The sequence below is a fragment of the Megalobrama amblycephala genome, linkage group LG14 (assembly GCF_018812025.1).
Source record: "Megalobrama amblycephala isolate DHTTF-2021 linkage group LG14, ASM1881202v1, whole genome shotgun sequence".
In the NCBI taxonomy this organism is placed as follows: Eukaryota; Metazoa; Chordata; class Actinopteri; order Cypriniformes; family Xenocyprididae; genus Megalobrama; species Megalobrama amblycephala.
The window spans coordinates 30,181,373-30,194,343 of record NC_063057.1 but is presented as its reverse complement, the minus strand read 5'-3'; the positions used below and the strand labels follow the sequence as shown (position 1 = coordinate 30,194,343).

The 12,971-nt window shown below is 44.6% G+C and overlaps 1 protein-coding gene across 1 annotated transcript; it reads left to right on the top strand.

Annotated features, from left to right (window-relative positions):
- Window positions 1–5,374: 5,374 nt before the first annotated feature.
- LOC125244409 lies at window positions 5,375–10,865 on the top strand. Its single transcript, XM_048154496.1, has 5 exons — window positions 5,375–5,534; window positions 5,938–5,941; window positions 6,554–7,086; window positions 7,452–7,520; window positions 9,749–10,865. Exons 1-5 carry the CDS (start codon window positions 5,375–5,377, stop codon window positions 10,813–10,815), a joined length of 1,833 nt encoding a protein of 610 aa, XP_048010453.1. The 3' UTR covers window positions 10,816–10,865.
- The last annotated feature ends 2,106 nt before the right edge of the window (window positions 10,866–12,971 follow it).

The following is a 12,971-nucleotide window of genomic DNA, read 5'->3' as shown; positions in this document are numbered from 1 at the left end:
CGTCAGTCAAGCTTGCATCAGCTGACTCCCAGGTGACTTGCGTCTACCTATAGGAATACGACGCCTATTACGGCATCTATATATAAGCTCCTCAGTATTATCAGCAGCTATTGCATTTCTCAGGAGCAAATTAAATGGCGAATTCGACAGGCAAACAGCATCATCTCACTAGGAATTGTGCAATCGGGAATTTAGCGAGAGGGATTTGTGGATTTCACCTCTCATTCACTGCATTGATCATAAGCCGACTGATTGGAAACGACTGAGTAAGGTTAATATTGCTTCTCGCATCGCTGCAATTAGACATGGACTGGCAGTTCAGATGATCTGCACTCCCCGCATGAAGAAGCGTTTCAAGACAAGATCAAACATCCACGTTACAGCCGGCTATTTCACTCTCCTTCATCTCTGAATGTTTCCACGAAGCTAAGCTAAGTTCCTTTTAATGCTCATTGTTTTAAGCTAACTCATGATGTTGTTAAAGCTATCACTCTTGCTTAGGCTTCTAGTCCTTCTCAGTAAAAATGTTTTTGCAAGCTTTTGCGATCGTATTTGGCGATGCGCGTTACTATCTGTTGTCATTGGCAACCGGCTTGATCGCCTCACACGCTGGTCGGGGCGCTTTCGTTTGTATAGCAACATACACGCTGGTCAGATCGCCGTGTTTAGCGCTATAGATCGCAGATTCAAGCAGCTTTGCAGTAGAGACAGAAAAAACAAGATTCATGGTGCAAACGGCTTTTCTGTTGTGGTGCAGCACATAGTAAACATCGTTTTTCTTAAAGCTATAGTGCCACTGGAAACGCTCGTTCTTAAAGGTCTAGTTGCTATTTAGAACAAGCTGATCTTAAGGCTATCTAAAAAATTGCTTGTTACCGAAGCTCTAATGCCATTGCTGCATACTATAAGCACTACTGTGGTAAGTTTATTCAGGTACATGTTATCTTAAGCTGTTGTCTTAGACTTATGCTCTTTATGATATCCGATCATATCGCAACATTCTGTGATAAGTGAACAAACGTCTGTGGCTTGAAAACTTATCAGAGTATTGTAACATGCTTTTCTTTAAATACACAGAGGTTTGTTATTCAACCCTAACAATGTCGAACTTGATGGTCCTGTAAGGAGTGTGATATCATGGGAGTCGCCATCTTCTCTTCGTAGCCAAAGGAATCGGCCCGACTGGAGCAGAAATCGTGCTCATGATGAGGAAGAACTGCATTTCATTTCTTAGCTGCACGCTGCATCTAACTCAGAGCTATTGCTGCGGGTGTATGCTTCCCCAACCTGACTACCACTAGTTTAATACTAGTCTGTGATTTACAACATGCTTGTTGTAACAGATTGCTGCCACTAGGGGTGTAAGCTTCCCCCAATAGGAGGGAAAAAAGTGTTTAAAAAGTTTTTAATTAAAAAATTAAAATAAAATAATAATAATTTTATATTAGGCAATGGGTGTATGCTTCCCTGACTAGATTGCTGCTAACGGTGTAAGCATAAATGATATATAAAAATCGCTAACTAAATGCGCTACAACATGCTTGTTGTATCAGATTTGCTGCTGCTACGGGTGTAAGCTTCCCCCATTTATTTATATAAAAAAAAAAAAAAAAAATTCAGGTCATTCAAGTAACTGCATTTTGAGGAAAAATGGCATTCAGATTTTCGCACTCAGTTTGTGTTGGGGGATATCAGCATATGGTTTGTTTTGGGGGTTTATTGCTGCTCTCCCTGCTCTTATCCATGCTAGGCTGCATGGATGCGCAGGGAGTTCTTGCCCAGAACAGAACCATACCGCCAATACAAACTCTATGCATTATCTATCATATTTGACGATAGTGGTCCTGACAGAAATCTAGCGTTACCGTCAGTTCTGGCAGGTCACGTCAGTCAAGCTTGCATCAGCTGACTCCCAGGTGACTTGCGTCTACCTATAGGAATACGACGCCTATTACGGCATCTATATATAAGCTCCTCAGTATTATCAGCAGCTATTGCATTTCTCAGGAGCAAATTACCCTCCTCCATCCCCAGCTCCTCCTCTCTTCAGTCAGGATTGGCCTTATTATTTCCCCTGAATCAGACTAATTCTCGAAAAATGTGTATGTTAAATCATGACATTTAATGATATCTGTATGTTGGTCCTGTTCTGTTTACCCTGGGGGGTTTATTGCTGCTCTCCCTGCTCTTATCCATGCTAGGCTGCATGGATGCGCAGGGAGTTCTTGCCCAGAACAGAACCATACCGCCAATACAAACTCTATGCATTATCTATCATATTTGACGATAGTGGTCCTGACAGAAGTTGCGCTTGTCCAGTATAATACCGTAGAAGGTGGTGAGCGCGAGACTCGTGACATTAGTGTGTTTGTTGGTGCATTTACAACAGCAAATGCCCATCTGGAATTGTACGAACTCATGGATAAACTTGGCGATCGCTTGTTATACTCCGACACATTATTTTTGTATCAAGGGATGGGGACTGGGTACCGCCTCTGGGTGATCATTTGGGGAAGCTGACAAATGAAATAGATGACGATGATCATCACAGAGTTTTGCTCTAGCGGACCAAAATCTTATGGTTATAGCACGGCCAAAGGAAAAGTGGTCATGAAGGCTAAGGTTATAACGTTGAACGCTAAAAATTCGCAGATTCTCTGATACCCAACTTGGTTGATGGGTATGTGACATCACGTGACACTACACAATACATCCTGGCCCACACTGAAAACATTGTGAGGAATAAAAGGACTCTCAAATTGCACAACAAATCAGTCATTAAAAGGTTTAAAGTGGTGTATAATAAATGCAGACTTTTGTCTGATTTCACCACAGTACCTCATGTCTACTGATTCGATGTTGCACAGAGGGTTACCTCTATATGATGAATTACTTATAAATAAACCACCAACACATACAGGTCCTTCTCAAAAAATTAGCATATTGTGATAAAAGTTCATTATTTTCCATAATGTAATGATAAAAATTAAACTTTCATATATTTTAGATTCATTGCACACCAACTGAAATATTTCAGGTCTTTTATTGTTTTAATACTGATGATTTTGGCATACAGCTCATGAAAACCCAAAATTCTCAAAAAATTAGCATATTTCATCGGACCAATAAAAGAAAAGTGTTTTTAATACAAAAAAAGTCAACCTTCAAATAATTATGTTCAGTTATGCACTCAATACTTGGTCGGGAATCCTTTTGCAGAAATGACTGCTTTAATGCGGCGTGGCATGGAGGAAATCAGCCTGTGGCACTGCTGAGGTGTTATGGAGGCCCAGGATGCTTCGATAGCGGCCTTAAGCTCATCCAGAGTGTTGGGTCTTGCGTCTCTCAACTTTCTCTTCACAATATCCCACAGATTCTCTATGGGGTTCAGGTCAGGAGAGTTGGCAGGCCAATTGAGCACAGTAATACCATGGTCAGTAAACCATTTACCAGTGGTTTTGGCACTGTGAGCAGGTGCCAGGTCATGCTGAAAAACGAAATCTTCATCTCCATAAAGCTTTTCAGCAGATGGAAGCATGAAGTGCTCCAAAATCTCCTGATAGCTAGCTGCATTGACCCTGCCCTTGATAAAACACAGTGGACCAACACCAGCAGCTGACATGGCACCCCAGACCATCACTGACTGTGGGTACTTGACACTGGACTTCAGGCATTTTGGCATTTCCTTCTCCCCAGTCTTCCTCCAGATTCTGGCACCTTGATTTCCGAATGACATGCAAAACTGAGCAACAGTCCAGTGCTGCTTCTCTGTAGCCCAGGTCAGGCGCTTCTGCCGCTGTTTCTGGTTCAAAAGTGGCTTTACCTGGGGAATGCGGCACCTGTAGCCCATTTCCTGCACACGCCTGTGCACGGTGGCTCTGGATGTTTCTACTCCAGACTCAGTCCACTGCTTCCGCAGGTCCCCCAAGGTCTGGAATCGGTCCTTCTCCACAATCTTCCTCAGGGTCCGGTCACCTCTTCTCGTTGTGCAGCGTTTTTTGCCACACTTTTTCCTTCCCACAGACTTCCCACTGAGGTGCCTTGATACAGCACTCTGGGAACAGCCTATTCGTTCAGAAATTTCTTTCTGTGTCTTACCCTCTCGCTTGAGGGTGTCAATGATGGCCTTCTGGACAGCAGTCAGGTCGGCAGTCTTACCCATGATTGCGGTTTTGAGTAATGAACCAGGCTGGGAGTTTTTAAAAGCCTCAGGAATCTTTTGCAGGTGTTTAGAGTTAATTAGTTGATTCAGATGATTAGGTTAATAGCTCGTTTAGAGAACCTTTTCATGATATGCTAATTTTTTGAGATTTTTTGGGGAATTTTGGGTTTTCATGAGCTGTATGCCAAAATCATCAGTATTAAAACAATAAAAGACCTGAAATATTTCAGTTGGTGTACAATGAATCTAAAAATATGAAAGTTTAATTTTTATCATTACATTATGGAAAATAATGAACTTTTATCACAATATGCTAATTTTTTTAGAAGGACCTGTATTAAGTGGGTAGAAAGTGTCATGGCATATTTAAAGTTAGAGAAACTGAAGGCTCTGTCAACAGATTTTTTAAAGTCTGGAGGCCTTTCCTTTCATATTTTGAAGATAGATTCAACCCAAACACTAATTGTAAGCTCGCCCCTTAATCCCCCCTGGTTCTGCTTTACCCTCTTCATCTGGGTCTAGAAAAAAACCACTGAACCATCCCTTTAAGACTGGCCGCACATGACAATGATCTTTGCAGTCACTCAAGACTTTATTTAACTCCTTTAAGACTGCTTACGAGGATACTCAACAAAGCAGATATTTTGGCATACTTTTGTGTTTTTGCCATGCTGTATGTGTGCATGAGTGTGTGTATCACATAGACAAATCAGTACAGATTTTAAGTTCTTGTTTTTGCGTCTTATCGCACTTGAATGGTTTAATGAATGATAGCATGATACATATAGATACATATACCATAACATATCCTAGCAGAAAATATTCACATGTAACCCGCTTTGTAATTGTTAACATTTTCATAAGTGACTGAAATATAATTACACATTTTTTCTCAGTAATTGTGACAAAATAGTTACATTTATTTTGTAATTATATGTAGCGTGGTTACATGTAACTAGTTACTCCCCAACACTGCTTGCATTGAGATCTCTTCTCTGATGACATTTACTGGTGCAACCTGTCAATCAATTGACATAAAAGCAATAGCAATGGCTCGAATATGAAACTTGTTTCATGTCAACTTTAAGGTTCTGATGTCATGTTTTTGTTTTCACACATTGACCACAAGCTTTAAAAAGAAGACAAGTGTTGACTACATCTACAACAAACAAGGAACAAGATCATTTAATGTTTGACGGTTATGGAGCAGAGATGTCTGATGGTATTTATGAAGATGTGATCAGGACTGAGTCTGAGAGAATGAACACAGACAGAATGGATATGACAGTGGAAATCTATGAGAATGCAGAATGTGTGAGAGATCATGACTTCAGGACAGAGACAAACACACAACAACCACTTCAGCGTACAGGTAATCACATTCATTACTTTGATCAAATCATCAGAGTCTGCACATGTCCAGTCATCTAATGTCAGACCTGTGGTGTTCAGAAATGATTGTGTGAAGATCAGAAGAAGCTAGAGTGTGTTTGGTTCAACTTTGTGTTCTTCTGATGCGATTGTACGATTTAAGAACTAACCATTTGATTTTGGAGAGAGAGAGAAAAAAACGACTAAAATATTTACTCAGCCTGTGTGTTTCAGTTAGGGTGGTCAGTTTGTTTCGTTCGATACCGCTTTTGTCTGAGGCCATTTCTTCCAATGCTTAATCGTACGAGACCTGACACTGACGTTGTTTTTCCTGAGACTTGAAGCCTTACCATCTAAAGCCCGGGTATACTTCTGTAGCGCTTTTAATCCTGTCCTTTTTTCAGATAGGTAAGAGAGCGCCCTGAGTTGGTATTAATAAACTTGGTATTTTCAACTGAGTGGGGAGTTAAGTGTGATTATTTATTACTACGCTGAACCACGCCCCCCTCACCACATACCCTCACCGCCAGACTCAGGCCGGGGAGCCATCCGGCCTGTCCATTAGCCGCTGAAAGGTAGCCGGAGCCCCAAACAGCCTGAACGGAAGTGTGACAAATTGGTGTAATCCGAACGGTGTTGTGAAAGCTGTCTTATCTTTAGATAGTGGAGACAAGGGGATCTGCCAATATCCCTTTGTTAAGTCCAGTATCAAATAAAAACGAGCCGTACCAAGCCGATCAAGCAATTTGTCAACCCGCGGCATTGGATACGTGTCGAATTTCGACACAGCATTCACCTTGCGATAATCCACACAGAAACAAACCGAGCCATCCATTTTCGGAACTAAAACTATTATAAAAATTATAAAACCAGCATCTTACCTCTTCCTGTTGTTAGTTCTTTTTGCATTTGGCCCGCCCAAATCCGCATCAGGACTGACTTCCAGGAAATCGAACTGTTTCCCTCCGACGACGAGCTTTCTAATGTGCCAGAAACTCCGGCACGTTTTTCACCGAACAGGTTGGATCCTCCTTCACATCATATTTCACCTGTTGATCGCACAGGTCGCCGGTCTCACCGTTCCTCAAGCCAGCTCAACACACCTCGCTCAAGAAGACCTCTTTCTCCTCCTCCATCTAGATCATCACGGGGCTCGGCCGATCCTCGCCATGATGCATCTCGTCCTTCATCATCATCATCATCCTCTTCAGCAGCAAGACCTTCCAACCCTCCTGTTGAGAAATGGTCTGTCAACGCACTCAGGCAAGCGTTATGCAACGCGGGTATCCATTTCTCCCGGAGGAATACAAAAGTGCAACTTCACGATCTGCTCGTGCGCTTGCACCAAACAGAGCAAACAGAGGCTCGATCCATACGGTTCGCCTCCAACCCGCCTCAGTTTCAGCCCGAAGCAGCAGCAGCCACGGGCGCCGCGAGTGCCACAGGCGCCGCTTCCTCGTCCGCCACTCGTTCCAGCCGGCAGTCTATCGCGGCAGCTCGTAATAGTTCTGTGTCCTCTCCGACCGTTACCGTTACCTTTCCTCCTCCCACAGGTGAGTCTCTTACTGCTTCCTCTGTCCACACTTCCAACATTCAGTGTCTTTCACTGTCTTTCAGTCTCAGTTTCATCTAGCCATGGAATAAATAATTTGAGGCTACCTTTCCAAACAGCACCCCTTCCCCCCTACCCCCCCCCCCCCCATTCCTTTTTCATCTGCTTTCGGAGCAGACCCAAGCGTGAGGCTGCCTCCGCAAACAGTCCTGCCCCCCCCTCCACTTCCTTTCTCATCCGCTTTCGGAGCCGATCCAAGCGTGCCTCCCCAACCAATCTATTCTCCGGCCTTATTACATCCAGCTACTGCTTCGACTGTTCCTCGCCTCCCAACATATACACTCTCAACTCCATCTGCTCTTCCAGTTCCTTCCAATGCCGTTGCTATGGATCCACCACCCGTCTCCACCCATCTACGCTCCCAGATTTTAGCAGGTGCAGACATTGATCTCTCTTCTCTCCTCCCCTCTGTATCAATAAGTGAACCCTATCGCACCCTTGACTGTGGTCCTATTACGTTCAATCTGAAAAATCCAAATTCCAAATCAAATCGTATACTTACCATGGCTGAATTTTGTATCGCTTTCGGAAGATATCCAGAAATTATTTGTTCTGTCTTCCCCTCAAGGCGCAAAGAGCTGAATGATTTTTTAACCATCATAGCCGAACTGTCCCACTCCTTCGGCGGTACCCATTTCTTCACTTATTACAGGCTTTTTTCAGCCAAATGCGCAGCTCGAGTCACTCAGTGGAATCAATGTCCTCATTGGGGAGCTCTCGACCTTGAGCTGTACAATAAGGTTTTTCTGGGTTGCCGTAGCGTCTCTTGCGTTTTGTGTAATTCCGCCACGCATGAGCCGTCCTCGTGCCCCCTTTTCAATTCTGCCCCTCCAAGCAATCTGGGTAATAATCCAGGCACTTCTCAATTCGTAAATTCCACATCTTACGTACCACAGTCCAGGGGCGATTCCAAAAGCCGCAATTTCAGGTTTACTTCAGGCAGACAAGTATGTAATAATTTCAATCAGTTCGGCTGTACTAGACAACGCTGCAAATATCTACATGTGTGTAATTTCTGTGGCGGGGCCCATGCTCGCTCTGTATGCCCTGTCTATCGCTCCTCAGCAAACTCCAATAAAGAATTGAGAAAGTATCTGTCTTCTCCTATCATTGTCTCCTCTTTAGCGCACGAACTGGTGAATCACCCAGACCAAAGCTTCACACAGTATCTACTTACAGGTTTAAAGGAAGGTTTTAATCCTGGTTTGGAAAGCTTGCCTACAACTAGCCTTATTTGCAGAAACCTACAGTCTGCAATAGCCGAACCTGAAGCAGTTGACACCCTAATAGCCAAAGAGCTAGAGTCTGGATTTATGATTGGCCCCTTTGATTCCCCTCCTTTTGAATTGTTCCGGATTAGTCCCATCGGTGTAGCCACGAGGAAATTTTCAGGGAAAAAACGAATGATCATTGATCTCTCTGCTCCACACAACAGCACTCATCCAAGCATTAACAGCCTCATCCCGCTAGAAGAATTCTCCTTGTGCTACCATAACATAGACCAAGCCATTAATCTAATCAAAAATGCAGGTTACGGAGCCTGGCTAGCAAAAGTTGACATTACTTCAGCATTCAAAGTCATGCCCATTCATCCAGATTTTTGGCACCTTTTTGGCATTCGCTGGAAAGGAAAATTCTATTTTGCAGTGCGTTTAACTTTTGGCTGCAAAAGTAGTGCAAAATTTTTTGACATGCTGTCAGAAGCACTTTGCTGAATCCTGCAAAACAACTATGCAGTCCCTTACCTGGTGCATCTTCTGGATGACTTTCTCACCATTTCCCCAAGCTTCTTTCCTCCAGCTGCTCACCTTTCCACCGTTCAGGAAGTTTTTTCTAAATTGGGAGTTCCACTGTCCCCAGAGAAAACATCAGGCCCTACCACATCCCTAGAATTCCTTGGAATTAACCTTGACTCTGTTAAATTCCAAGCTTCCCTTCCCAAAGACAAAATAGACAGGATAATTGCCATCTCCTCCAATCTGCTAGAAGCACCTCAGTGCAGCAAACGAGATTTGCTATCCCTGCTAGGCCACTTAAACTACGCCATGCGTATAGTGCCTCAAGGACGCCCTTTCATCTCCCACTTGCTGTCTCTTGCATCTTACATTCAGGAATTGGATAATACCATATCTCTAACCCCATCTTGCCTCGCCGATCTGAATCTATGGATCATGTTTCTAAAACAATGGAATGGCCTTACTTTCTTTTACGATGACATTCAATCTCAGTCTAGTGATCTCCTTCTGTTTACAGATGCCGCTCCCTCAGTAGGCTTTGGAGGTTTTTACAAGAGTCATTGGTTCGCTTCAACCTGGCCTCCTGAGCTCTCCATGTCAAATCAACGTGCCACATCCTCAGCTCTTTTTGAGTTATATCCGATAGTCATAGCTGCTTTTTTGTGGGGTCACGAATGGTCTTCTAAAAGCATAGAATTCCACTGTGATAATCTGGCCACTGTTCACTGCATTAACAAAGGCCTTTCAAATTCCCCTGAAATCATGCCCCTCTTGAGACGCCTCACCTGGTTATCTGCCTGTAAACAGTTCATCTTCAAAGCCGTTCATATTCCAGGCCACCAAAACCAAATTGCTGACACACTCTCTCGTTTTCTGTTTCAGAAATTCAGAGCATTAGCCCCGGAGGCGGACCCAGACCCAACCCCAGTTCCTCCCTATTCAGACTTGATATTCCTGTAACTCACCCACTCAAACATCTCCACACCTCATCTCTGGATTTAATATTCCACGCCATCTCACCCAGAACATTACAATCCTACTGGACAGCTTGGAGAGCTTTCAAACAATTCCATTCCTCCTACAACCAGCCTTTTCCCAACTTTTCCCTCCTTTCAGTGTCTTCATTCATCTCATATCTCAACCAGATTAAGTCCATCCAACCCAGTACCATCAAAGTTTATCTTAGCGGCATTCAATTTTTCTTTAAACTAATCTATGGCCATCCATGCCCTGCTATAACAAACCCTCAGATCACACTCCTTATCAAAGGAATTCAAAAAACCAACCCCACTCATCCCGATTCTAGGCAACCTCTAACCATTGATCTTTTAGCTAAATGCCTGACCTTCCTCCGTTCTGGTCATATGCCCCCCGATACAGCAAGAACTCTGGATGCTATGTTTACCCTGGCCTTTTTTGGATTCCTCAGAGTTTCTGAATTTACGACCAATTCTAAATTCAATCCAGCCATTTACCCAACCTTCTCCGATCTCCAAGTTTTAGACACAGACACCATCCGTTTCCTCCTCAAATGTAGCAAAACTGATCAATTAAACAAACGGCCATTTCATCCATATCTTCAATCTTCGACACCCATCCAGCCATATCAGTCTCTTTCCTACTTCCTTGCACACAGGAAGGTTCAGATCTCCTCTCCACTCGACCCGCTTTTCATTGATGAGAACAACCTTCCAGTCACTAGGCATTGGTTCCATAAAAAGCTTAAACACATCCTCACCCACTCTGGTATCCAAGCTCACTTGTATTCATCTCACTCCTTCCGCATTGGAGCAGCCACCACCGCAGCCCAAAAAGGTCTGCCAGATCATCAAATAAAACTACTGGGTCGGTGGTCCTCAGACGCCTTTCAGTCTTACATTCGCTCCGACCTCAGCCTCTTCAAACAAGCCCATCTAACTCTTGCTTCTCTTTAAGATAGCTGACCCATGAAACTAAATCCAACCTATGCCTGCCAAATCTTGCTTTATTTGATACTGCCGCTGCAGTGCTCCACCTAATTTGATACTGCCGCTGCAGTGCTTTGCCCAATTTGATACTGCCGCTGCAGTGCTCTGCCAATTTTGATACTGCCACTGCAGTGCTTCACACAATACTGCCGCTGCAGTGCTCTACCCAATTTGATACTGCCGCTGCAGTGCTTCACACGATACTGCCGATGCAGTGCTCTACCCAATTTGATACTGCCGCTGCAGTGCTCTACCCAATTTGATACTGCCGCTGCAGTGCTTCACACAATACTGCCGCTGCAGTGCTCTACCCAATTTGATACTGCCGCTGCAGTGCTTCACACGATACTGCTGCTGCAGTGCTCTACCCAATTTGATACTGCCGCTGCAGTGCTCTACCCAATTTGATACTGCCGCTGCAGTGCTCTGCCAATTTTGATTCACGAGTTCACACTTACAAATAAGTCAGGTAAATTAATTGGTAAACATATTTGGCGTGCTGTCCGGGGAGAGGGCTCCGAGCTCGGTAATCGGCCCGAACACAGAGTACCCCCCCCCTTTTAGATTATATGAAGTAATCCAGAGAGTGTGAGGAGACGGGGTGGTGGAGGGATTCTGGAAACTGTCGAGGATCCTTGGGTGAGTTTGACTGTGATTATACACAGGCCTGAACTCATGCCGATTGGGTAGATGCGTTGATTACAGATTGTTGACAGCTGGTTGAGATGACGTAATGATTAAGATGACGAAATGATTGGGTATCTTATTTGACTTGTTCCTCCCGAACTACGTTTATAAAACATAATTTCACGAGTTCACACTTACAAATAAGTCAGGTAAATTAATTGGTAAACGTATTTGGCGTGCTGTCCGGGGAGAGGGCTCCGAGCTCGGTAATCGGCCCGAACACAGAGTACCCCCCCCCAAAAATGCAAAATGTTAGCTACGGACAGCAGCCGGGAACTGTAACCCCCCAAAAATATAGAAATAAGGCTGATGTTTGCAAGGAGAAAGTGGTCTGCCGGATTGGGAGAGTTCTATCTGATGGGAGTTCAATACTCACAGCGAACCAATGAATATAAACCTCTTCGACCAGCAAACTAAGATAAGGTTTAGATGTTTTGGCTGGGGGCGCATGCAGCATCCGACGGGAGTTCAATACTCGCAGCGATCGGATGGGTAAAACCCCACCAGCCAGAACATTGAGAAGGAATGGCATCCGACGGGAGTTTGTTACTTGCGGCGACTAGAAGGGTAGCTTCAGCTGAGGGGGCCCCTTTAGGTGTCCGACGGGAGTTCAATACTCACTGCGATCGGACGGGTAAGCCCCTGCTGACGGTGGGGAGGACGTTTAGTAATTGGGGGGCTCTTGCGGCATCCGACGGGAGTTCAATACTCACTGCGATCGGACGGGTAAGCCCCTGTGTTGGCATGGGGAGAATGTTTAGTTATTTTAGATTGGGAGGGTTCTAGCGGCGTCCGACGGGAGTTCAATACTCGCTGCAATCGGACGGGTAAGCCCCCGCTGATGGTGGGGTGGATGTTTAGAAATTTTAGATTGGAGGCTCGTGTGGTGTCCGACGGGAGTTCAATACTCACTGCGATCGGACGGGTAAGCCCCCCCGCTGGCAAAGGGTTTAATGTTTGGTAAGGGCTCTTGTGGCATCCGACGGGAGTTCAATACTCGCAGCAATCAGACGGGTAAGCCCCCGCTGGCAGTGAGGTTAGCGTTAGTTATTTTGGATTGGGAGGCTCTCATGGCGTCCGACGGGAGTTCAATACTCACTGCAATCGGACGGATAAGCCCCTGCTGGCAGTGAGGTAAATGTTTAATTATTTTAGATTGGTAAGCGCTCTAGCGACGTCCGACGGGATTTCAATACTCGCTGCGATTGGACGGGTAAGCCCCTGATGGCATAAATGCAAAAACGTTTAGCTATTTTCGACTGGGAGGGCTCTCGCGCAGTCCGACGGGAGTTCAATACTCGCAGCGATCGGACGGGTAAGCCCAGCCATAGTTGCACGAGAATAGAAAATGTATACTGTTTCTGAGGTTCTTATGGGAGCTCAATACTCATGGTGTCAGATTGAAGTTTGACTGGGTGGTTTGAATCATCTGTTTA

Bases quoted from the DNA above. Each gene is read 5' to 3' on its own strand.
- LOC125244409 (XM_048154496.1), top strand. From the start codon at position 5,375: ATGTCTGATGGTATTTATGAAGATGTGATCAGGACTGAGTCTGAGAGA. The intron at 7,087-7,451 runs GTGAGTCTCTTA...CTGCTCTTCCAG, and splicing joins TACCTTTCCTCCTCCCACAG to TTCCTTCCAATGCCGTTGCT. The intron at 7,521-9,748 runs GTGCAGACATTG...GACACACTCTCT, and splicing joins ACGCTCCCAGATTTTAGCAG to CGTTTTCTGTTTCAGAAATT.